The 25092-nt window shown below is 31.9% G+C and overlaps 1 protein-coding gene across 1 annotated transcript; it reads left to right on the top strand.

The window, feature by feature from the left end:
• Positions 1-495: 495 nt before the first annotated feature.
• On the top strand, positions 496-12670 carry LOC132723173 (cell division control protein 6 homolog). Its single transcript, XM_060707849.1, has 12 exons — positions 496-597; positions 2677-2921; positions 3688-3855; positions 4768-5193; positions 5803-6002; positions 6313-6371; positions 7339-7445; positions 8132-8271; positions 8904-9075; positions 9479-9681; positions 10133-10273; positions 12305-12670. Exons 2-12 carry the CDS (start codon positions 2684-2686, stop codon positions 12395-12397), a joined length of 1947 nt encoding a protein of 648 aa, XP_060563832.1. The 5' UTR covers positions 496-597; positions 2677-2683; the 3' UTR covers positions 12398-12670.
• Positions 12671-25092: the final 12422 nt, after the last annotated feature.

Raw genomic sequence — 25092 nt, 5'->3', positions numbered from 1 at the left:
ATGTATAAAAGTAAAGATAGCACTGCAATATGGGTATATGATGAAAAGAAAATGATATAAACAAACACAACTATAATACAAACATGCATACAAAGAAGAGAAATGTAGATGAAGAGGCTTTTGTCCTATATGTAAATTTGGTAGACCGGGGGGGGGGGGGCTTTTATCTTTAATGTTTATTCGACGGGGGTATTTTGTTCTATGTGTACATTTGATGGGAGGCTTTTCGACTGTACGTGTATGTCATTTTTAGATGGGGGCTTTTGCCATTGGGGGCCTTTGTCCGTATCCCGTTTAAACTAAACTACATTGTAACGGTCCGATTTAATCAAATAAAAAAAACATAAGTATCCTTTATTAAAGCCGTGTTCAATTGTAACATTCGATATGAAACTCTGTAAACTGTTGCTCAACTGATGTGTCAATAAGGCTATCGATATCATCCACATCTTTTCATTGCTTCTCCTTTTTGTGACAATAATAACTTTAGCTTCATTTAATTTATCCAATCACAGTCTGGCAAGCTGTTGATTCGCGCCAACTTTGATAAACAGCGGTAAAAGAAGCACAAAGAAGTCAAAAGCAAATAATTTTCAGGTAATATATCTTTTCAGTAATATTTTAACTTGTGGAATGCTTCATTTAATAGAGTATTCACTAAAGTAATGTTTAAAATAAATTATTTTTACGATCCAGTCAGATTAAAAGACATACACACGATTTAGCAGCGAAGTTTTATGGACTTGCAAAGTTTGTGCAAACATTCATCTGTTCATTGCGATATCTTATGTAAATAAGGAAAATACCGCAGTTTTGATATTTAACAAACTGATTTAATTGTTAACGTTTTCGCATGGTGTTTTTCTATTATCTGTATATAACTCGAATTTGATATTTTGTCTGGAATTTGAGGGGTGAAGTGTCTGGAGGGTGAAGTGTCTTGCTACCAGTACTGGTAGGCAACTTAGGCTCATTTCGTATATGTAGGTATATTAGTGTATAAAATATAAAGGTTGATAAACCTGGGGTCTAACTATTGCCAAACAGAATAGTATTAGATGTGCCAAAGCAAGATCCTGAGATATTTTCGTTCAGCGTCAGTATCTCGCTTTTATTTTTTTGTAGAGGTGAGGTATTGCCCAGGCACAAAAAAAGCACAATATCTCATCGGGCAGTACAATTTGTTGGGAGTACCAAACAGAACAGTTGAACTTGCATTCCACCCACTAAGCTCAATCAGTGATTTTTCTCACTTAATTGGGAAGAGGCCTTAGCCCATTGATTTTGGGGAAAATGTTGTTAAAATTGCTAATTTGGGAAGTTAAAAAGCAGACCTTTTAAGTTCAGATTTTTGGGACATGATTTTACAGATAATTTCAATTGGGAAGAGGCCTTTTATAGGAGTCTGTAATACTGGGATCCTACATTTTACCGGACAAAATATGAAGTTTTTTATCTGTACATTTTATTTTAAATAATAAAAAAGAATGGAATTTTACCTAAATAATTTTGGGTTCTTAATGCAAGAAACACTTTATCAAACATAAAATTTAACATTTGACCATACAAATGTGTCTTTAAAGTTGGGCATTATAAGAGGAAAAAAATCGTGTAAACAACTCAATTTACCAGACATTGTGTTTCAAAAATTTTTGAATTCGTGAATTGAAATTAATCTTTAAATAATCAGCAAGGAAACTACGACTATTGAATGGCAAGGTTAAGATATTTGAAAAACCTAGTATGTCACTAGAAATAGACACGGCCGCCATGCCTGTTATAAAGAGGCCAATATATAGGGTGAAATTGAAATTAACACTATGAACTAAATTAATGTATTGATTCTTCATGATCTTTAAACATATGAAACATTTTAATATTCAAATGGAATTCTGTTCTTTGTCATACAGTTTTCTTTTGGTCATCATGTAGCATTTTACAAAAGCCATAAAATCTATTTTATTTACATTTCATGTAGAGTTTCCTCCCATGGGCGTAACAGTTTCCTTGTATGATTTTTATTTTGCACTTCTTTGTAATAGACGCCAGCGAGATACTGTTTAGACTAAATTTAAAATTCTTTATGATCATTAAAATATGTTACGATTGTCTCTTGAGGTAACGTTGAAAAGAATTAAAAGTAAAACCTGTCTTAAAAAAAACCCATTACGGGTCTCCATATTCGGACCTGCACAGATCAGATTATCCCCTGCATGACCAGGTCATGAAATAACTATTAAACAAAAAGGCATGTTATTAGATAAAGAACTGAATCAACAATATTTACCCGAGAGTGGTTTTGTTGTTATTTACTTTGAAATAGAAAGTGGGTGTAAGATTCAGATTGTATGATTTTTGAATCGAAGCAAAAAATAAAGCACTATTCAGCAGTATTAGCTTTTGTCTGGTTAACTGATTGTCCGGTAAATATGTAGGATCCCAGTATAGGTAGGAAAATCAGTGTCAATAGGGAGAGCACTGAGTAGTACACAAGTCTGTGTTCAATCCTCTTGCAATGCATAATTTTTCAGTGAAAATTGATCGCAGACATCGATTAGCTGGTAATCAAGTTCCAGAGTTTCAAGCCTTGGTCAATCAACTCAATGCCTGAGGATTTTTCAGGTCTACCATAATTTACCCCCCAAAAAAATTGATTATATAAATTTTATTTTACAGATTCAGAATGTCAGCGCAAGTGCAACGGAAACTTGAATTTCAAGTTAGGAAGTCAACTAGATCCCAGACACAAAAATCTTTAGAATCAACAAAATCCACACCAATAGTTTCTACTGGCCAGAAAAATACACCAAGATCAACTCGCCGCTCCGCCAGAAATAAACAAGCAGATGATGAAAATTTAACACCTGTTGTCAGGAAAGATTTGCAAGCATCACCGCGTAAAAGATTGAGTGATGATAGTGGTATGTAGAATTGTCTGATTAAAAAAGTGATATGCCGCAGTAAAACTCGGGGATGGGGGAAAAATTCTGCTAGTCAAAATTTATCTGTGAAAAATTACTTGGTTCTAGCACAGAGTTTCTTGTAATTGGCCTTTTCGAAAACCTAGCTTAACACCGTTTTCCAGTACGTTACGGATTTAGCTCTGGGGAATTACACCAAATGAAGTACATAACACTGTTACATGATATTTCTATTTTTCTATGATTATTTTACTATTTAAGGTGAAAAAACTTTGTGTTTGAAAGTAATCTATGTTTCTTTAATATGTTTTGCAAAAACTAAATTGTTATAATAAAAATCAATAAAATTAAAACAGTCGTTTTGGCATCTTCCATGATAAATTAAGACATTTTCTACGTAAACCTGTGTATTATATTTTGTATGGAATAATTCATTCAATGATATATTTTATTATTTTCTTACAAAGAAATAACAGTTTTATTTCACTTTAATTCAAAATATGCCAAAACATAAAGCGTTCGTTGTTAGACTCGATTGGGTGAATTTCCCAAAGCTATGTAAAGAAAGTACCGGAAAGCAGCGTTTAGCTAGATTTTTTGAATTTGTGAATATATCATTGCTTATTTTTATGACATATAAAATAACTGTTGCTATGTTTTAAATATGCCTACCATTGTTAATAACAGTGATGGAATTACATGCTTTTCAGGTTGTTACATGTTGATTTCAATCCTTTCTTATTTTATTGAGGAATTTGTTTTGCAGATGAAGATAATGTCCCACAAAACGGCACACCTAGTCCAAGTAAAAAAAAGAAAGAGAACCAGCCTGTGGCACAGCGTAGAGATGAGACACCCATCCGTACCAGTCTGGCCATGAAACTTGCAGCAGCTAAAATATCAGATGAAAGCAAGAAGCCAGTTAAGGAAACAGGTAGTTAAACAAGTATATTGTAGAAATATTAGTCAGCTGTAGCTATATTGTAAACATATACATATCGCACATGCACAGTAACATGTCTAGCCAGTGTCTCAATGTTAGAGATATCTTGTAGAGTATACACGTGTTTGTGTTATATCACTAATTTTTGAAGTCTACTTGATTATTATAACTCGGGACAACCAAACATTTTATATATAAACATTGACTTGTAATGTTGTTTCTTTAAAATTCTGTTTTTTCAGGACAAAAAAATGTTGATCTTTATTTGTAATGTATATCTTTAAATTATGCTATGGACATTATTATACTTTTGAAATGTATATAGAAATGAAAATGGAGTAATTTTTGTGTTACGGCTGCTTATATTGTACATATTGTTGACATTTATATATTGAATTATGCATTTATCTGTTGCAAGTGATTTTTGTTTTTTTTTTCAATTTTCAAAACATTCTGTGACTTTCTGAAGGGGAAAATATAGCACAATAGATAAGAAAAGGGGGGAAATCTGAAATCAAACTCAAATATTTGAGAATGACATTTATCCACACATTTTATAAAAATTTTCCAATTTCAGTTCAATTAAGCATGAATGGTACATAGCAAAGGGGTATCTATACAGACAGCTTTCTGTGATTCAGTCAATCAAATTTATCAGCAAGCTGATATAAGTCAGATGCTCTTAAGTCTTGGGTCTGATGGAGAATGTGCACAGGGCATTTCAGGGGAAAATATACATATTTTGGACTAGGAGAAACATCCTTTATTCAACTAAAATACTGGGGAAGGGGGGTAACTGGCTGCTCATGATGTACATATTGTTTTAATGTTAACATTTATATTTGATTATGTATGCATTTATCTGTTGCATGTTGTAAACAAAGGTTTTTATTTGTTTTTCAGTCATAACAGAGGTCTCACCTCCTAGGTGTCCATTGTCACCTATTAAAGTGACCAGTCTACAGAATCACCTGCTCTCGTCACCCGTAAAATCACCATTGAAACTTACAACTCCTCTAGAGAGAACAGTATCACCTCTAAAGTTAAATTTGCAGCAACGACTTGCTCCGTCATCTCCTGTCAAATCACCAAGGAAACAAGAATTTGATGAAAAAGCTCTGTTAGCATCACCTGTTAAATCACCATGGAAACTAAATATGCTTCAAAGAACGGATATGACTTCTCCAAAAAAATCACCACGGAAACTGAACTTCCTTCATAGGGCTGAACTTTCATCACCTGTTAAATCACCGAGAAAGGCAAAAGCTGAAAGCCCAACAAAAAGATCCCCTATTAAGTCTCCAAGTTTAAAGCTGGGAAAACTTGACTGTATGTATTAGTAATGTTATTGCTTTATAATATAAAAAAAAGTGACTTTAAAGGCGCGTTAAGCCTTAAAAATGCTTGTATGTTGTACATACATTATGACATTATATAATAAATGTCTGCCCTTTCTATGGAAAAAAATATATTTCTGAGGCTTAATGTGACAATGTTTTAATATTAATTGGCGAACTTTAATTTTCTTCTCTGATTTACCATTTAGATATAACTCAAAACCTGGTAATAGATATAAGAAAGTCGAAATACTCTAAAACTAATCTAATTTAAAATATATCTAAATATTCTAGAATTTAGTTCTACAGTGTTTTTATTCATAATTTTGTCTTCTGGAATAAAAGGAGCAAAATGTGTAACTTAATTAGGTTATTTAAGAAAAATAATGCAAACTGCACATTAAAGATTGTGTTCTGTACACATATTGCTGAGAAAAATATGGTTTCTTTGCATATTTCTAAAAAAGTTGACAGAACTTTGACTTTCAATTATAGAATTTGGGAGCATACTATTGTACCTAATGCTTCCTTTTAGTAGGGTAATACCCTGTACAGTAGAGGAAAACATTTGATTAATCGTTGACTGTAATTAATTTTTCAGGTGCTGCCTACCACAAAGCCAAGCAGATGTTTCACACGGCAAAACCAGAAAGACTGGTTGGTAGGGACAAAGAGATTGGGGAGGTGCGAGCGTTTATGAAAGGTCACATGACCAGGAAAACTGCGGGAAGTTTGTATATTTCTGGAGCGCCCGGCACGGGGAAAACTGCCGTGTTGACAAGTATTATAGATGAGATGAGGGTAATTCACTTCTATCCTGACTATTAACTTGAAAATAATAAGGTTATTTTGACTTGTGAAAATTGATTTGTTAATGTGACTTTTTAATAGGGCATTGAAAAACTTCAGTGGAAGCAGCACGTCCCTTGATGTCAGTCTTATTTTTTTAACAATTTAATTGAAGGATGCACACATTTAATTCTGAAACCAATTATTGTTTTTCACTTGTGAAAAAAAAATTACGCAATCTGCAAGATTACAATTCTGCTTTGTATTAAATATTTAAACATGATTTTGTGACACTAACATTTTATCTGTTGATTTGTTTTAGGCTCACCACAGTTGTAAGACGGTGTATTTAAACTGTATGCCCACTAAAAACCCTCGGGGGCCAGTTTTATGGTAAATTTTTTACCCCGGAATTAGGGAAAAAAATGCCCCAAACAGCAAAAGGGGAACGTTTTTCGTGCTTTTGAGAGAGTTCTACCCAATTTGGAGGGACCGTCAATGAAAGTAAAAAAAATTTCAATTTTTATTACCAATGATTTTAAAATTTAAAAAATAGATTTTAAATTTTTTTTAGGGGCCTTGTCATAGAAAAAATCCCACAGTTGAATTTTAAAATTTTGTAAAATATAATCAAAAAAAGTCTGATAGGTTTGAGTGGTTAATTACAAAGCATTTGAAGGATAAACTATGCATTATTATACTATATAAATGCAAGTAAGAAAAAAAGCAAGAAAAAAAAATTAATATCTATTTCCATTCTAAGATGCCAATAAAAAAGAGAGTTGATACAAGTATGTTGAACTACATTGAGCATAAAAGTAATTTTCCTGATGTCCTATCTAATGCTGATGGGTAAACATTCCTTTTTCTATGCAATGTAATTGTGTACTTTGATTGCTGTTGTCTGTGCAGTTTGATAGGGGAAAAGAGAGAAGCGTGTTTGAATTTATATTGTAGAACTGTCTGGCATATTGGTTTCATTTCATAAGAAGTCACTTTCTGTCTCTTGATCACATTTTTACAGGTTTTTATTGTAACAAAGGGCTCACAATAAGTTTACAGCTATTGACAAGACTCGTCCAAAGCCCTGCCTGTCTGTAGAAAATTTAGCGTATAAAAATGATTTTAAAAAATACTGCTTTTCAGATTTCTATGTTAGAAAGACTTGGTCCTTCAAAAATTACAGAACAATTTGAATTGGATCTACAATTTTCGGGAACTTGTAACCATACAATGTCCAAATGTACTAGTTAAGCCCAGCTTTGCAAGTCAATCTAATTTTGTGTGGGTGGGGGTTGTTATTATTTTAATATCAATCAATATACTTTTATTTTGGATTGTATTTTAGAATTCTTGTGTTAGATGAGATAGATCAGCTAGACAGTAAGAATCAGGAGATCCTGTACACTATATTTGAATGGCCGTCCCTGAAGAAATCCAGACTTATACTTGTTGGTGAGAAACTTACTGTTTTATAAAATAGTATGTGTGTTATATACACGGGTTAAAGGTTTAAGAATTATTTCTGAATGTTTGTATTTTTGTGCTCCAAAACAAAGAAGGAAATTTCAAACCTATTCAGTGAGAAACTTACTGTTTTATAAAATAGTATGTGTGTAATATACACGGGTTAAAGGTTTAAGAATTATTTCTGAATGTTTGTATTTTTGTGCTCCAAAACAAAGAAGGAAATTTCAAACCTATTCAGTTTTAACAATGGTTCAACACTTTGCAATTGTACTTAATTGTTTTTTTTTTTCTAAGCAGCAATCCTTGTAATGGATTTGTTCATTGATTTGGAATTGTCCATTGTAATTGTAGGTGATAATATAATCAAAATATTGAAAAATATAGCAGCTAAAACTAGCACTAGGTTAGACTGCACATGTCGAGTGGAACTGGTCAAAATATTTCTTCGGTGTTGTTGGCAAGTTTTTATAGTTGCAACTATTCAAAGGCTTAGATAACAAACATTATAGTTTTGACTTTTGAACGCTTGTGCCAAGTTGAAAATATGCATTTAAAATATATTATTGCCACATGATATTGTCAATTTAAATCTATTTTGTTATTATCATTTCTGATATAATGTTTTTTAATAGTATACCAAAAGATAAGTATAATTTCTGTATATTCTACAGGTATTGCTAATGCCCTAGATCTGACAGATCGAGTGTTACCCAGACTTCAAGCACGACCTAACTGTAAACCTAAACTCCTGAATTTTGCACCATACACGAAAGATCAGATAGCCACAATACTGAAAGATAGGATTAAAGATGTAAGTCGCAGGTTTCTTCCTTGATTTTGTAATATTTTGTTGCATAGTTTCTTCATGCCTTGGTGAGAAATACCTGAAAATCTTTCGGGATGTTTGGGATTTGTCAGCGGAGATGCAGGGTTCTCATTTTTATCTTGAGGCAAAGATGTGTTGACGAAAAGAACCAATGTGGTTATGGGTCAAGAGGGATATTTTAATCTACTGTCTGAAAATACAATTTTAACTTTTGCCTGTTTTATCATATCTGTCTTGTATATAGTCACAGATTTTTTTCCAGGATTTTCAGAATAGGACCCATACCCAAGGAATAGGGAATGTTTTGTTAAAAATAAAGAAAACGTGCATGACTGAAATTTTGCAAACTGTTGCAATTCAACCAATCACCGTCTAGGATCGCATTTTTAAGGATTTTAAGCGCTACAACATTGAAGAAGTCCTTACTTGGAAAGATTTTGGAATTTTTTATTCAATATTTTTATTTTGTGACTTTCAATCGGGAATTCTTTCCTGTGTATTGGGAAAATAATATACAATTAAGAATATGACTGGATATCTGCTATAAAATAAGCCCAAAAAAATCCCTGCAGTCAAGATAGATGGGATCTATCATTATATAAATTGTTATTTTACAGTTAGAGAACGAAGGATCAGCTGTTATGGATGGAACGGCCATACAGTTTTGCGCACGTAAGATATCAGCGGTCGCTGGTGATATGAGAAAGGCTCTAGACGTATGCAGACGAGCAGTGGAGCTGGTAGAGACAGATGTCAAAAGTCAGCGAGTGTTGAAATCTTCAGATTCAAGTAATTAAATCTACTTTCTAAAATATTAAAGGATTGACGCAACAGAATTCTTTGTATTTTGATTTGGTGTAAATACTGACATTAATCACTTGAGTTACTTCTGAAGTGGAGCATAAATATAGTGAATTAATTTTATTTACAATGTGCCCTCAAGACTAAGTTTTTTATCTTGAACACATTCTTAGGACTGATATTATAACAGTACCTAGTTACTTTGCTTCTGAGTATCTAATTGTTATACTACAGCTTGTTAATTAGTTTTTATTAAACATTATTTAAAGGCAGTGAAAATACGGAATGCTTTTTTAGGCTTATATGGAAAGATAACCATAATTCTTCTTGATTATCTTGTAAAATGTTTACTGTAGGGAGATACTAGTTGACATTTTCCTCACCTTTACAGCTATGAGCAGCCCTTCCAAATGTTCACCAAAAGTGCCAAAGAAGATCGGTGTGCTACATATAAACAACGTGTTATCTGACATCTATGGTAGCGGGTCGGCCGCCCAGCAACAAGAGACCATACCTCTACAACAAAAACTCATAGTCTGTAGTCTGTTGTTGATGTTAAAACAAGGAAAGATGAAAGAAGTGCCTGCTGGGAAAGTAAGTCTGTTTGAATTTATCTTAGAAATAAAAATCACCTGTGTTAGTGCAATTAGCTCCCCTTATTAGTTTGATAGGGGGAGCAATATTTCAAACAGTGTTGTTTATATGAGTTACACTAGAACAGAATATAGGAATGTTTACTAGCAAACAGCTATGATAGTGTTAAGTGGCTACAGCCAAACAAAGTCTTACAATACATTTAATATATTTGGTGTACTAATAGTTTTAAGATATTGTTTTAAGGGAGAAAACCCCCCATTTTAATTTTCATTACATAAAAAAAAACAACTATAAAATATCCTGAGTTATTAAATGATGTTGTACAGCAGAGATGACTTTTTAAGAAACCAGACAAAATGTATACATTATACAAAATGGATGATGTTTTTTGTTTTTATAAAGAAAGGTGTAAATTTGTTGTTATACATGTTTATAAATGTATTTTCAGTTGCATGAAATATACTGTAAAATATGCAAGAACCGTCAGATGGCAGCCATTGATCAGACAGAGTTTCAGGGTGTTATAACTTTACTAGAGTCTCGTGGAATGATTGGTATCAAAAAAGCCAAGGAGACCAGACTGAATAAGGTAAATAGCAGTTTAAATATTTACCAAAATATTGTGTTAACATAGGTGTAAAAATGATGTAAAATGTAAACAAAATTTTAAGTATATAATTTATAGCATTTTGTTCTGATTATTGCTGTTGGTCTATAAATTATGTGCCTGTTCAAAACTGCTACAAAGAAATCGCGCAGTTAAGCAATTAGATAGTATCTCAGTTCAAATATTGCATACCTGCAGCTTTATCCTCATTTGGATTAAGTTATTTGCAGTAAGGCAGAGAGTTTCTTCATGACAATTGATTTGGGTCATTTAGTCCGAAGGTCATTTTTAGCTCGACTTTTCTATGAAAAGGGGAGCTATCCTACTCGCCCCGGCGTCGGCGTTTTAGTTTTTCGTACCACCCCACTTTATTTCAGAAGTATTACAAGTATGTCTTTGAAACTTACCATACTTGTTCACCATCATAACCTCCATCTACAGACAAGAGTACATAACTCTGTCAAGGTTTTTGACAGAATTATGGCCCTTTTTTGACTTAGAAAGTGTATTGAGCTTGGTTAAGTTTTTTGTACCACCTCACTTTATTTCAAAACCATTGGAGGTATTGCTTTGAAACTGACCATACTTGTTTACCATCACGACCTTCATCAACAGACAAGAGGACATAACTCTGTCAAGGTTTTTGACAGAATTATGCCCCTTTTTGACTTAGAAAATACATTGAATATGGGTAAAATCCACTTATTGCCTTAACCCTTTGAGATATTGCTTTGAAACTTTTAATGCTATTTCACATCATTACCCCCATCTGTACGCAAGAGAAGGTAACTCTGTCAAGGATTTGTTTTAAAAATTAAGGCCTTTTATCGACTTAGAATCTTGGTTAAGTTTTTAGTACCACCCCACTTTATTTCAGAAGTATTACAAGTATGGCTTTGAAACTTACCATACTTGTTCACCATCATAACCTCCATCTACAGACAAGAGTACATAACTCTGTCAAGGTTTTTGACAGAATTATGGCCCTTTTTTGACTTAGAAAGTGTATTGAGCTTGGTTAAGTTTTTTGTACCACCTCACTTTATTTCAAAACCATTGGAGGTATTGCTTTGAAACTGACCATACTTGTTTACCATCACGACCTTCATCAACAGACAAGAGGACATAACTCTGTCAAGGTTTTTGACAGAATTATGCCCCTTTTTGACTTAGAAAATACATTGAATATGGGTAAAATCCACTTATTGCCTTAACCCTTTGAGATATTGCTTTGAAACTTTTAATGCTATTTCACATCATTACCCCATCTGTACGCAAGAGAGAAGGTAACTCTGTCAAGGATTTGTTTTAAAAATTAAGGCCTTTTATCGACTTAGAATCTTGGTTAAGTTTTTAGTACCAGTCCACTTTTTGACTGAACTGTTTGAGATATTAATTTGAAAGTTGGAATACTTGTTTACAATCATGATTCCCAAACATGTCCAGGAGAAGGTAATTCTGTCAAAGATTTTATTTGAATTATGGCCCTTAACTGTCAATGTTTTGTATTATAGGCAAGCACTAAAAGACTTAAAAAATCTAAAAAAATTCATTCCTATCCACTTGTTCACTTTACCATAAATTATGTCATAATAAAATAATTCTTCACTAAATATGTTAATGCTCATGGCCATTGTTCACTTTAAAAATACAGAGATTCTTGTATTGCCTTTTACTGCAAAAACTTTTTTTATTGGCAAGCAATAAAAAAGTCGAGCGCGCTGTCTTACGGACAGCTCTTGTTGTTTCCACTGCTTATTCAAAAATCATGTAAAATAAGTAGTCTGTCACTTGCTAAGAAATTGGGTTTTGCTGCTTAATTAATGAGGAAAGCAAGTAAGGTGGGCTGTCAAAAAATGTATTGAAATTGACATAAAAAACCGGACAAATGTATTTGATAAGAGCAAGGTGCCAAAGCTTGGCCGTAACTTACATTTGGACTTTCTCTGAATGAAATATTTTTATTTTATTATCAAATTTCATTTATATCTTTATTATATTTTTTTGTTATAGGTGACATTGAAACTTGATGAGAGAGAATTGGAGCATACCATGCAGGATAAAGTTCTGGTATCAACCATTCTGAAAGAAGGTTTGCCAAAATGATGATGCTGATTTCAGTTTGAACAAAGTTTGTGTTCTTGTTTTTAAAGCACAGTCTGGTGTGGGACTAAACTGCAGAACAATTGAGATACAGTCTACAGTTTTAATTTTTTAACACAGTCTGGACCACCAGATGTGTTTGGACCACCTGTGTTTGTATCTTCTCGACTGAGATACAGTCTGCAAAAAAAAAAAAAATATTCAAGATCAGGTCCCAAATTGTAATGTTGGTAGACTTGGGCCAGTTTTTATTAACAAGAACTTGCTTGTTAAAAAGTTAAAAAAAAAATTCCAAAATATTATAGAAATTTTCAAAGTAATGGTATGTATTGATAAAATAAAGAAAAAAAATGACTCACAGAGAGAAAGACCAAATGTGATTCCTGCAAAGTTGTGAAATATGTCTTTATTGGTAATAAGATATATGCAAAATAAACACTCTAGAACAAAAATATGAAATTAAGAAAAATAATCTATCAAAAAGTGAAGTATAATAATAGAATTTGGATATGTTTGTTAATGAAATTTTGTATTAATGAAAACAATTTAACATACAAGTGGTATGGTATGAATTCGATATTCGAAGAAAATCAATTTTAAAATTGTATATTTTAGGACTTTGTTCATAAAAGAACAATGTTACTATAAAGCATAACCATTAAGAGATTTTGCACTTAAGCACATATCAGTAGTTAAAAGTCGTTTTTATTGCCTTTCTTTTAGCTGCATGGGACTTTATATAGAAAATAAGACCATGAAAGTTATGTAGTCAAATTGCAGAATTTTTATGTAAAATAAAAGATTTATTCAATAAATTTTTAATTTAATTTCTCTAAATTTTGGATAAGCTTTTGATTCAGTCAAGTATTTTTGTCTTTCATATTAATATATGTGTACATTGATTTTTAATATTGTACAATACATATGTCAATACTAAATGATGACTCATGAATGTTAATATATAGTCAGAATTTATTATTTATTTTTAGACAAGAAAATGCCATACATTAAATGTTAGGGTCGTAATATAATTATATTATAATTGTAATGAATGTTTGGTGGTGCTTTAAGTGTGATTGTTAATTTTTCTAAATAGAATGAAAGTGTTCCGTACATGTATTGAAATAATAGTCTAGAAAATTTTAAGTTGTATGTATTATTTTATGTAATATGCTAACTTGTGCTTGATAGGAAATTTTTTTAGGATATTATCAGAATTTTATACAAAGATATACAATTTTTTACTTTAAAGTCTCATATTTAATTGCAGTAAAATATTCCTGAAAAATTTTGTAAAATAACTTATGTTGCAACCTGCAGTGTGAGTTTTGGATCCACGTAAATTTTGTGTCAATTTTTCACTGTACCAGTGTTAAGGATTGTGGTTAAACATATTTTCAGATCTTGTACTGTCAACATAGTTTATTAGTTTATTTCAGTCTCTCATATGCATAAATATATACATAAAAACATATTAAAATTCATAAAAAAGTACATATGACATTCTACAATAGAATTATAAGAGTCTATATCATGTATATACTTGACGTATCATTATAACATATGAATAATATTTGTGAATATTTATATGCATGTCTGTTAAACATTGATTTTGCATAATGTGTGTATATATAATATGCTACTTTTATATTATGCAGAAATAATAAATGACCAAAAAAAGGTGATACCTGTGTTTAGATAGAATAGGACATGTAGAATTGTATGTAGGTATTTGTTGATTTGTTAATAAGTCATTTTTTGATTATAAGTTGCTCAAAGCATGTTTAGGTTATGAGTGGCGTAAATGTTGAATTGCATGCATGTGGAATATGAAAGAATACCCTTTAGTCTGAGAGTGAGAGAGAGAAAAAAAAAATAGATTACTTTGTTTTTGCCATTTCCTACCTGCTTATGCTTTGGTTTATAGGTTGGGTTATTCTTAATCTTGTGTCTTTTTTCTGTTATTTATATACATGTAACATGTGTACGAGTATTTCAGGCATTTGTGCGAAGTACGGGTTTCTTTATTACTGAAAAGCACTCTTTCTATATAAAAGCAATAAAAAATAACACTAACTTTACGGGTTTTTCAAGATATCTGATACTTTAAATTTGCACACATGTACATATTCCATAAACTAAAAAAAATTACAATCTTATTGATATGACAAAGATGAAAGATATATAAAAACATTTTTTTTTACAGCAATTAAATTTTAGATACACAAATGTACATCAAGTGTATTATATTGCAGAGTTTTTATTGTTTTCTTGGATACAAGTTTTCAGGCATTTGCCAGAAGTACAGGTTTATTTCTAAAAAAAAAAAAAACCCAACTGAAATGATAACTAAATTTGCGCCCAAATATGATACATATATTGTTTTTAATTTCTTTTGATTTCACAGAATCACATTTTTATATTTTATTAATTTTTATCATGTTTTTACCTATGTATGTGTATTAAAGTTATGTTTACTATTTCAATTTTCTGCAGCATTTTTGCATAATTTATTTGCTGTAAGTAAAGAATTAAGTGATGCACTTCCCTTTGCTATGAGGATAATGGTTAGATTTATAATGGAACTAGCCGTTGGGGGTTAAAATTAGTTGATTATTTAAGGGTCAATTTTTTGTGAGGGAAAAAAATTTCTTAGCTTGGGAACCTGCACTGCTCCAGATTTTGATGATCAATAGGTAAAATTCTATGGCTTTTCCCATCTAATCATGCGATAAATAAAACTTGTGTACAATTAAACTTACTGTTAAGCTCGACGGTAAAAAATACCCCTTACGATAGAGTGATCAACGCTTTCCGCTTATAAATATACTTACTGGAAGTCATGTTGCAACTGTAAAAACTTGTTTGTACCCAAGGATTAAATAGGAAAACCCCCAGTTGTTGACGCAATATATGATATTATATAACTATGATATAAGTCCTGTTTTGCAGATGTTAATTAAAATTGAAGTATTAATTAAATACCAGTAATTTTTTGAGGAAAAAAAACAACACATTTCTGTTTTAAAATGAACTATGATCTTTACATGGGTCAAGACTTTATTTTGTAAATGTGTCAGATGTTTTTTTATTATAACTGTAATGTTTGACATGCTCAATTTAATGTGTTCATTCAATTTATTAACATTGTCATGAAAAGAAATAAATAAAGTTTTAAAAAGATCATTTTGTTTTCCTCCTTTTCCATAAAAATACTTTGTCTAGTATCAGTTGAATGTTGCTACATAACTAAGGTGGTGGTGAGAGTGGTACAAAATAAATAATTTGTATCCTGCCTAAAAAATACTTTTTACATTTTATTGTGTTACTAATGCGAGTTGTAACTATTCTCTTTGAAGTCGGGTGAACCTCACAATTTCTGATTTTGAATGGACATTGTTATGATGGGATTCCTTTGAAATACACTGATTTAAAACAAATTAAAAGGTAAAAAAATCATGTACATCAGGTTAAGACCTAATGATTCTTTGTACACGAATATGACTGGCTGTTTGATTTGATGGAACTGTACAATAAATTTTGAGTTGAAAACAAATAGCTGAGAAACGGTTAAACTGCTAAGACTTGTATTTATTTTAAATATTCATCCTGTCCTGTGCAAATGATTAACAGTTGCACATTTCATATTCTGTTCAGAAATGTGACGCAACCTTAACGAAATCTTGGCAGCAAGGTAAGGACAACTGGCAGACGCAATTGTAACTCTGCTGATTAATGGTAACCAATCCCAGTTATGTAAAAGAAATGTATATCCTTATTGATAGACAGTTTAAAGAAAGTTTATTTTCTTAGTACATGTAAAGGATACGTCTGTTTTATTTTCTTAGTACATGTAAAGGATACGTCTGTTTAACTTTGTGAATAATTGAATGTTTCTCCATTACTACTTTTGATGTTCGCTTTGTTTCATGAATAATCTATGTCGCAAACATGTACATTTGAAAACACCATTTTAAGTGCTAAGAATTTAAATTTAAGACGTTCAGTATATCTTGGATTCGAATTAGTGTGTCCACTTTTTATAAGGGAAGATGAAAATGGACTGGCAAAATTTTTGCATTCCTTTATTGCATGCTTTTATGCTAGCTGGTTATTGCATTCCGGTTGTTGTTGCACAAAAAGATGATTTTTGGACGAAAAAGTTGGATGTGAACGTTATCAACACTTTTGGTCACATTGAGCATGGAATCGTGTACGACAGAATGTAACAATAGGAACAATTGTGGCTCTGTCAACTATCACAGACTTAAGAAACTTTGCGAGCTGAAATCCTAAAACGGCAATAGAGAAACAACATTTATCAATCGCACCAGGTTATGTGTTTAAACAGAAAGAAGCTGATCACGTGGACCTATGTGATAACAGGTGTGAACACGGTATGGTGTGTGTTGATGACAAAAAATGTGAGTTTCGTGACTGCACAGACTTATATGTTGACAATGGCATCGCTAAAGGGAATGTGAAAAGTATTGGCTCAAAGGCTATAGTAAATTGCAAACACGGGATACCAAATTGAACAGCGTTTGAGCGAGGCAGAGTGCGGACAATTGGGGAAAGTGGACAAATGGCAACAAACTTGCCTGTAAAAAGGTCTGTGCGGCTCCAAGGTACATCGAAGGTGGTGAGTTCCTGGAAGCAGACATTCTTACACCCTCTGGAATAAATTTACTACACTGGAAGTAAAATCGCTGGCATGTTAAATGAAACCATATTGGACGGGTCTAGTGTCAAATACACATGCAACGAAGATTTACAGATGTATGGGCTGGCGCAGTCAACATGCGAGGATGGGCGAATGGTCAACACCGCCTGTATGTTTTTATAGACATTGCAGATTGGAAACGGATGACTTTTGTCCAGAAGTGAGTCTCTCCTGCTCCAATATCACGTGTCATTGTGAAAAGGAGATTGGAAACTTTTCCATGAAGCTTTGTGTTGAAAGCTGTCCTGATAAGTCAAACTCGACTCTAGAAACCAATAGTACGACATACGAAGCGGTATTGGATATAATTTTTTGAAGAAGAGAGTGTGTACATATCACCCAATAGCTGCGAACAGATATGTCGTCGAGCTAAAGATTTCGCTTGCGAAAGTTTAAAACCACGAAGATTCGACTTCGTGTCCGATAGTTTTTGATTATTTCACATGTGTACTGGTTTCAACCTCCTTCGGAGATGTGTTAACGGAGAAAAAATGGTGGGACGAAAGCGGCTGTCAGTACAGGTCGAAATTATTTGGTTGAACATGGCAGAAACAACAGTTTCATGTCTTAACATTTGATTTTTTTTCAGCTATTTACAACCATTAGATATTAAACAGTGTCATTGTAAAATAGGAATGCGTTCACCAATAACGGGGACGTTTTGATTTCAACAAGACATAGATGTTTTTGGAGATTTTTTGTCGGTATAGGAGAAATTTACCAGCCATATTATGGTGACATGTTACTTACATGCGTGATTTCAAATTAATAAAAATTATATTCAAAGGCATTTCAGATTTTCTTAATGTATTAAATGAACTTTGTGAAATCGGCACTCCATTTTTGTTAGCTGTGTTGTAGATAAATCAATTAAATGAGGGTCTTTTGTGCCGTGCCACAAACAGCGACTGATCTTTCCCTATGTTACTGAATCGGAAGCCCCGCATTTTCCTCTTATCTAATAACGGATTTTTTTTAATTTAAATCCTGTTAAACAATTTGTACTTTTGCCACTGTTCAGTTGTTTAAATTTGTACCGTTTTATGGGAGATTTTCAGTGTTTATTATCCCCTTCCCCAGATGCCCGCCAATTCCGTTTTACATAACTTTTCAATAATAAGTTTTAATATCGTAAAAAAATTTCGGACATGTTTTTTTTCTTTTACAGTGTAACTTCTGAAAACCGAACACCTGTGAGACCTGTCGAAAAGTTCGGATTTTAGAAGTTTCTGGAATTCAGAGGTTTAGGTCAAATTGAACATATGTACTTAATTGTTTAAATTAACTCAATTATTATCTAAATTTTTGCGACAACTTAGAGTCTTGTGTTTTAATATCTCGTTAATACATGTTTGGTTTTATTCATATCACACAATGTTGTTGTAATGCTGTTTTTTAACTAGTTGTTAAAGACACGTTGTGTCTCAGATTTTTTTCTCCTTCTTAAGAAAGGGCAAACATGAAACTTCATAAAGTTTAAACCATATTAGCTAGATGCTAAACACCTGAAGAAAATAGCGCTGAAAGTGAAATTATTTGTCATAAAATAAGCAAAATGTTAACAATAAAGTGTCAATATACTAAATCAATATACTTATAAATACAAATTCCCCAAAATGCAACAGCAGTAAAAGACGGTTCAGGTTATTTGAAATGAAAAAAGCAGCATTGCTCTTACATTGTAGACCAGACGATCGGAATCTTCCATGTAATGTTAATCACCTTAGTATGTGTCAAAGGTTGACAGCAGCTGTGGCTTTCCATAGTATTTTTCATGCGCGTTATTTCATTCGGGTATGTTTAGATTTTATAGTTATTGTTGAATTGCCTGTGTTGAATCGATAACACTCGACACTTTTCGTCACTGATTCGCCCGTGCAATATCGCTCGGTCTGGGTTGCACTTGTCCTTGTTTTTCATTTTTTATTTAAATAAACAATATACTTGTAGACGCTGTATGAAATAATGTCATTAAAGAGTAAACTAATTATCATATTTCTTCAATTGTGTCCTCAATGAACTTATTTTATATGTCTTGATTGGGTAATATATGTTCATTTTGAGTTTATGTTTAAAGGGACACCACTGAGGTTTTTTTTGACAATGATGGAAGAAAATATTTTTCCCAAAAAATTTTAAAATTTGATGTGGGTTTTAGACCTTAATTTTTTAGAACTTTAAATTTCATTCGCGCACTCCTTTTTCCCCCGAATAATTTTTTAAAAATTGAAAAAAAAAATAAACAAAAAATTTAAAAAAACTTTTAAACATTTTTTCTTTTAAAAACTAAAAAAAACCAAAAAAATTTCCCTTTTGCAATTTTTTTTCAAAGAAATATTTTTTAAACTTTTTTGGGCCATATTTTCTGTTAAAAAAGCCCCAGCTAAATTTATGTAAGAAATTCAAATGTTTTTTTTTGGTTTTTAAAAAACATCAGTGGAGCCCCTTTAACAGTAATGCATGTTTAGTTGTAAAAGAACAAAAACTGCTTTTTGTTTTTTTAAACCATTTTTTTTTTTATGCAGAAATAAAAAACCGAACTTACCCAAAGTTTTTCTTTTTTTTCACCCTATTTTTTGGTTTTTGCCCCCCTTTAAAAAAGGGTTATATGCCACAAAACCTTTTAAAGGGAAAAATTTCCAGTAACCCAATAAAAAAACTTTAATCAATGGTAAACCTTCTTTGTATTTGGTACAAAATTTTAATGACATAAAAAATTTCTTTTGGTTTTTTAAACTTTTTAAATAAAATTAAGCCAAATATTAGGCATTTTGCCCGGTTTTAAATTGGTTGAATTTTTTACGAGGGATAATATTTTTTGGGTAACCGTCCCCGCAATTTTGTTGGGATTCGTAAACGTTAATTAAATTTGGGGCCACCTTTTTAAAATGACGTCCCCAAACATGGATGTTTCCGATTTCGAAAAAACTTTTTAGGTAGGGGGAAATTTTCGATGTTTTTAACTGGGTTTCGGGTCCTTTTCTGACTCTTTTGTTAAATACAAATCCCTTTTTAAATTTTAATTTTAAATTTTTTATTGCTATGTAAATTTAAAAAATTTTTTTTTTGGGTTTTACAGCTTTTTATAAACTTTTTGCACATTTTTTATACCCGGGAAATTTCCGAAGACAAAGTAAGCCCATTCACTGAAAATTTTTTTTAAAAAGTTAAGATTTTATTACAAAGAAAAAGTTATAATGGCTAAAATTTGAAATCCAAAATTTTAAAAGCATTTTAAATTTTTTTGTAAAAGGGTTAATACTGGTTTTTTTTTATTTTCTATTTTAATAAAATAAAGGAAAAAAATTATTTTGGGGTTTTTAGGGTCACCTCCCTTGGTGGGGCCAAAAAATGGGAAACCTTTTCCAAAAAGTTTATTCCAAATTTAAAACCTTTCCCAAGGCTTGAAAAACTTGAAAAACATTTTGAAATGTTTAAATTTAAGTTTAATAGATAGCCACATCTTTAAAGTTTGAATTTTAAAAAAAAAATAAAGTAGACATCAAAGTTCAAAATGTATATAAAATTTGGGGTCGCTGAATTTGGGCTTCTGACGGGTGGTTGATCATGTAAATTGGGTCATGCTAGGGGCATTTGCAAACTTTTTTGATATATTTTCAATATTTAAATTTACAACATACCTTTTTTCCAAAAGTATTTTCCAACCCCCAATGGTTAAATTTTTTTCCAATGTAGCCTTGATTTTTCCCATTAAAATAGGCAGAAATTTGTGTCCAATTATTGTAAGCATAACTGGAAAAATTTAAAGAGCTACAAATTAATGTAAAGGATATTATAAGTTCGAACCAGCAAATTTTTCCCAAAGATATAGTTTTCATATTTTCATTTGTAATCAAACATGAGTCAAACTTTGTAAATCCTGAAAATTAGACAAAAACCTCAGTGGTGACCCGGGTGCCCAAAATGTTAGCATTGACAATGACAGCGTCTTTGGGGTCTTACACATTTTATTTTGTGAACTATAAAAGTAAACATGGCATGGGTCAACTCTACCCATATAATAAGAAGCATTATCTTTTCTCCTATATTCATACATAGAGCATAGTTTATCCATTTTGAAATTTAAATAATGTAATTGTAAAAAAAATGGCCATCACACATTTATACAGAATTGCGAAGAAATTTTCAAATTTTTAGTTGAATATTTTCAATTGCAGGTTAAGCTGAACGAAAGTATTTTCCATGTACAATGTAAATACTGCGTCAAAAATAATTTACAGACAAAAAGACTAGAATTATCTGTTTGATAGCTTTAGTTTCTGATTAATGGGTCCAGTTTGACATATGACGAGTTGACTGTGCTTAGTTGGTTTAGTGCCAAGTTACATTTTACTATTTATAACAGCTTTCAATATAAACTGGCTGTCTTTAGAAATGTATGATGCAAGTTATTGAAAAGTTGATGGTAAAACATTGTTTGTGAAGTTTGACAACCTGGGTTTAAATATTTTTTGAAACTAGATATTTTTAATGTCATGGTAAAGAAGATGTAGGGGATTAAAAAAAATCACTGTTTTGTAGTTTTGTCACATGCTCTGACATAGAAAGTAAGCCAGCTACTGTTAAGTGTTAAATGTCTTTGATCACTTGCCTGTACTTTAAAGTTCCTACTTTGCAATTTATATATAATTTAATGATAATCCTCTGTTGATCAGAGGGTATTTGAATGTCTATATTTTAAACTCTAAATGGATAATTAGTCAATGTTTTTTTTCCTACTTTTGGGGGAAAAAAGGTGTCTGGGGCCAGTAAATAGTTAGGGGAGGGGAGCAGGAATTACTGAATATTTTGTCAACAAAAATACAGCATTTGCCTGGTTGATCATTTGGGCAGAGATTCAGACATCACTATATGCCACTGCAAAAATGTGACCAGGGGTTCCATTAAGTTTCAAAAATTTGGGAAGTCACTTGACTGCAAAATCTCTGACATTGGAAATCATATTATATAGGTAAAGAAGGAAAAGTTTTAAATTTTGGAAGTCACAACCCAAAATCATGAGTAAATGACTCCCAAACTTCTATTTACAGAAGCCGAGTGTGTCCGATGACGTGCATAATGTTACTGCGGTGGAAAACTTTTTTTTTCCCCAATTTACCAAAATTTCACAAAAAAAATAAACTACTTATGTTGACTTTGTGACCCATTTTCTGAAAAAAAAAGGTGAAAAATAACTCTGAATACTGTAAAAGGCTTTGAAAAAAAAAAAACGAAGACAAATAATTTAGCCTGTGGGTTTGTGCATTACAGCTGACCAGGTTTTTCTTTAGAACTGATAGTTATCATTAGTAAATATACCCAGTAAAAACACATGAATGAAGTCGCCTTGAAGGATGTTAGCATATATCTTACTTGCACATGCACCATTTTTTATTGTTTTTCATGTATATTTACTGTTATTCTTATAATGGCCAGGTAGTTTGTTAGTACAAGTGATGGCTAATGAATAGTGTCATCGGATTGTTTTTAATGTAGCAATTAGACAGGAAGTCTTCATTTTTTTATACTTTGTGCATGATATCATGAATGGTGGTTACAGGTGAAAACTCTTGGGTAAAAAAATGACTCATTATAAACTTAAAAGAATGGTTTTTTAAGATAAATGTGAATTTTGTAAATCATAAATTGAAGGTTTTAAGTTTGAACATTGATTTTTGATATTTTGAAGCAAGTTTACGTACAGCTTATATTTGACTATATAATTAACTTTGCTCAAGTCAGATATATAAAAACGGTAATTTGTTACATAATCATTCCCTGAATGTTATGGATTAATTAGTTTGAATATAAAATTAGGTATTTATGATTAGGGTTTGATGCTACACTTCACCATGAGACCTGTACATCCATGCAGCCTGTCTGTGACTTTGCAGTTAAGCTTTTCGTTAAACTAGGACAATTCAAATTTCAGTTTAACTAGAAGAAGACTGTTCCAAATTAAAAGAGGTTAAATTAAGAAAGCAGGGGTTTGCTCACTTGAGCATGGTACTGTAATTGTCCAAAAGAAAAAAATTCAAACAAATATTAATACATGTTACTCAATTCACAAATGTAATGAATGGAATCACTTACTATAAAGAAATCTGCTGATAGAATTACCCCCTTGTCCTGCAATTTCTGCTAAAAAAACTATTCTGTTTACAGTGTATGAAAATTCCCGGAATTCAATCCACTAACCTGGTTGGGGGCTAACCAAGATTAAAAATATTCCCCCGAAAGAAATTTCACTAGCCTGATTTCCATTCTTCGAAAACGTTGTTTTTATTTTGGTCCTTTGAAAAAACTTTGGTACCCCAGTCGGGCTTGTTGCTTCGAAATATTGGGGCCCCCAAAGAGGAAATTTGGTAGTCACAGGCATCGGACTACTGCTAATTTCGAAAATACTGCCTCAGGTAGCAAGTGATCCAGATTTTCATGACTAAATTTAAATTCCCAGTTTTAGAAACGCAGTGTTTTCTTTAGCTGTAAACAATACAAGAAGATAAGATAAATAATTTTAAACGCCTTAACTTGATGGAAACAAAATTGATAAAAGCCTTTGCCTGGGCCAACCTACACATCCGTGCCAGTATGACCAGGCTCTATAACTGTGGTATAAGAGTAGCTTAATTTTTGTAAATTAATATTGAAAAAATTTGATTTTCCCTATAAACTAAGAATGGACTGTTCCCAAAATTCAAAGCTGGGCAGATCCATTACACAAAGAGCAGGTTTTAAAGGTTTATTATTTGATGGCTGGGTATAAATAATCTGACTGGACACAATTCTACACAAAAAATGTTATCAATGGTCTTGATAAGTAATTCACTTAGTGTCAGATAGTTTGTTTGCTGTGGTTTTTTCTGGGGAAAAATATATTCAAGAAGACTTGTTCAAATAGTAAAAGATATTATATAAAGTTTTCTGATTTTTTTTTGTGTCAGTTTTTGGTAACACTGAAACTGATAGGCTTAATTTCACCGGTGATTTTTATAGTTTTTGCATATTTAAAAAAGATTAATGAGAAAGATAAAATAGTCAGTTTTAAATATCACGTGTCTATACTCTTTAGTGATAATATATCATGTAAAGGGGAGTCTGCATAGGTTGCAAGTTTTCAGCATAATGCCTGAAGCTCAGGTTTTTTTTTGTGACAATTTCATTTATGTTTTTCTATTAGATTTATATAGGGTTTTTAACGCACGTTTTTTTCCGTGTTATTATAACGTCTGCAGAGTCCGAGGAACGGTTGGTTTGCCCGAGCCCGGTAGGGCGAGGGCTCCAACAGTTCCGAGGGACTCTGCCAGACTTTATACCACGAAATTAAACGTGCGCGTTGACGCTATTTATAGCATAAAAATTTTTCAAACAGATTCGTGATGTATAGTTTATACAAAAACACAATTACATTAAATTCTTGTGCTTTAGACGGTAAAATTTATCCAATTTCATGTTTTAACGTATGCGTTTCATTTTTTCCGGGGCCCCAACAACTTGGAAAAATTCTCAGAACCGAAACGAAAAATTTTGAAAATTTTAATTGATTTAACAAAGCTTTTGGCCATTGGAGGATTTATTATCTCCAGAAAAAATAAACGTTACATTACCTACCCTCTACCCAAAGACAAAAACATGACCCTCAGACTTTCTTTAGAAATGATTTCAGATTGACGGTAGAAAAAAGATAGTGACATCAGATTCAAATCGGGTTTGTTTTTTTTCAAGCAAAACAAAGTTTATAAAAATCAGGCACTAAGCATTATTCTTTCAAAGAAATATAAAAGCATTTTATCCCAACATTAACATAAATAAAAAACCATTTTCTCATATTAATTTTGTGTTATCTAGTTTTGTAAGTTAATCGGAGTGTTAAAACTGAATGACAAAGGTAGATTCTACTGTATTTGTTTACATTGACAAACTGTCCGTTTTCTTAGAAAGGGCGACAACCCAAGATTAGCCACCGATGTCTATA

The sequence above is a fragment of the Ruditapes philippinarum genome, unplaced genomic scaffold (assembly GCF_026571515.1).
Source record: "Ruditapes philippinarum isolate M1 unplaced genomic scaffold, ASM2657151v2 ctg16701_1_1_1_1, whole genome shotgun sequence".
Lineage (NCBI taxonomy): Eukaryota > Metazoa > Mollusca > Bivalvia > Venerida > Veneridae > Ruditapes > Ruditapes philippinarum.
This window is presented reverse-complemented; position numbering and strand designations above follow the sequence as displayed.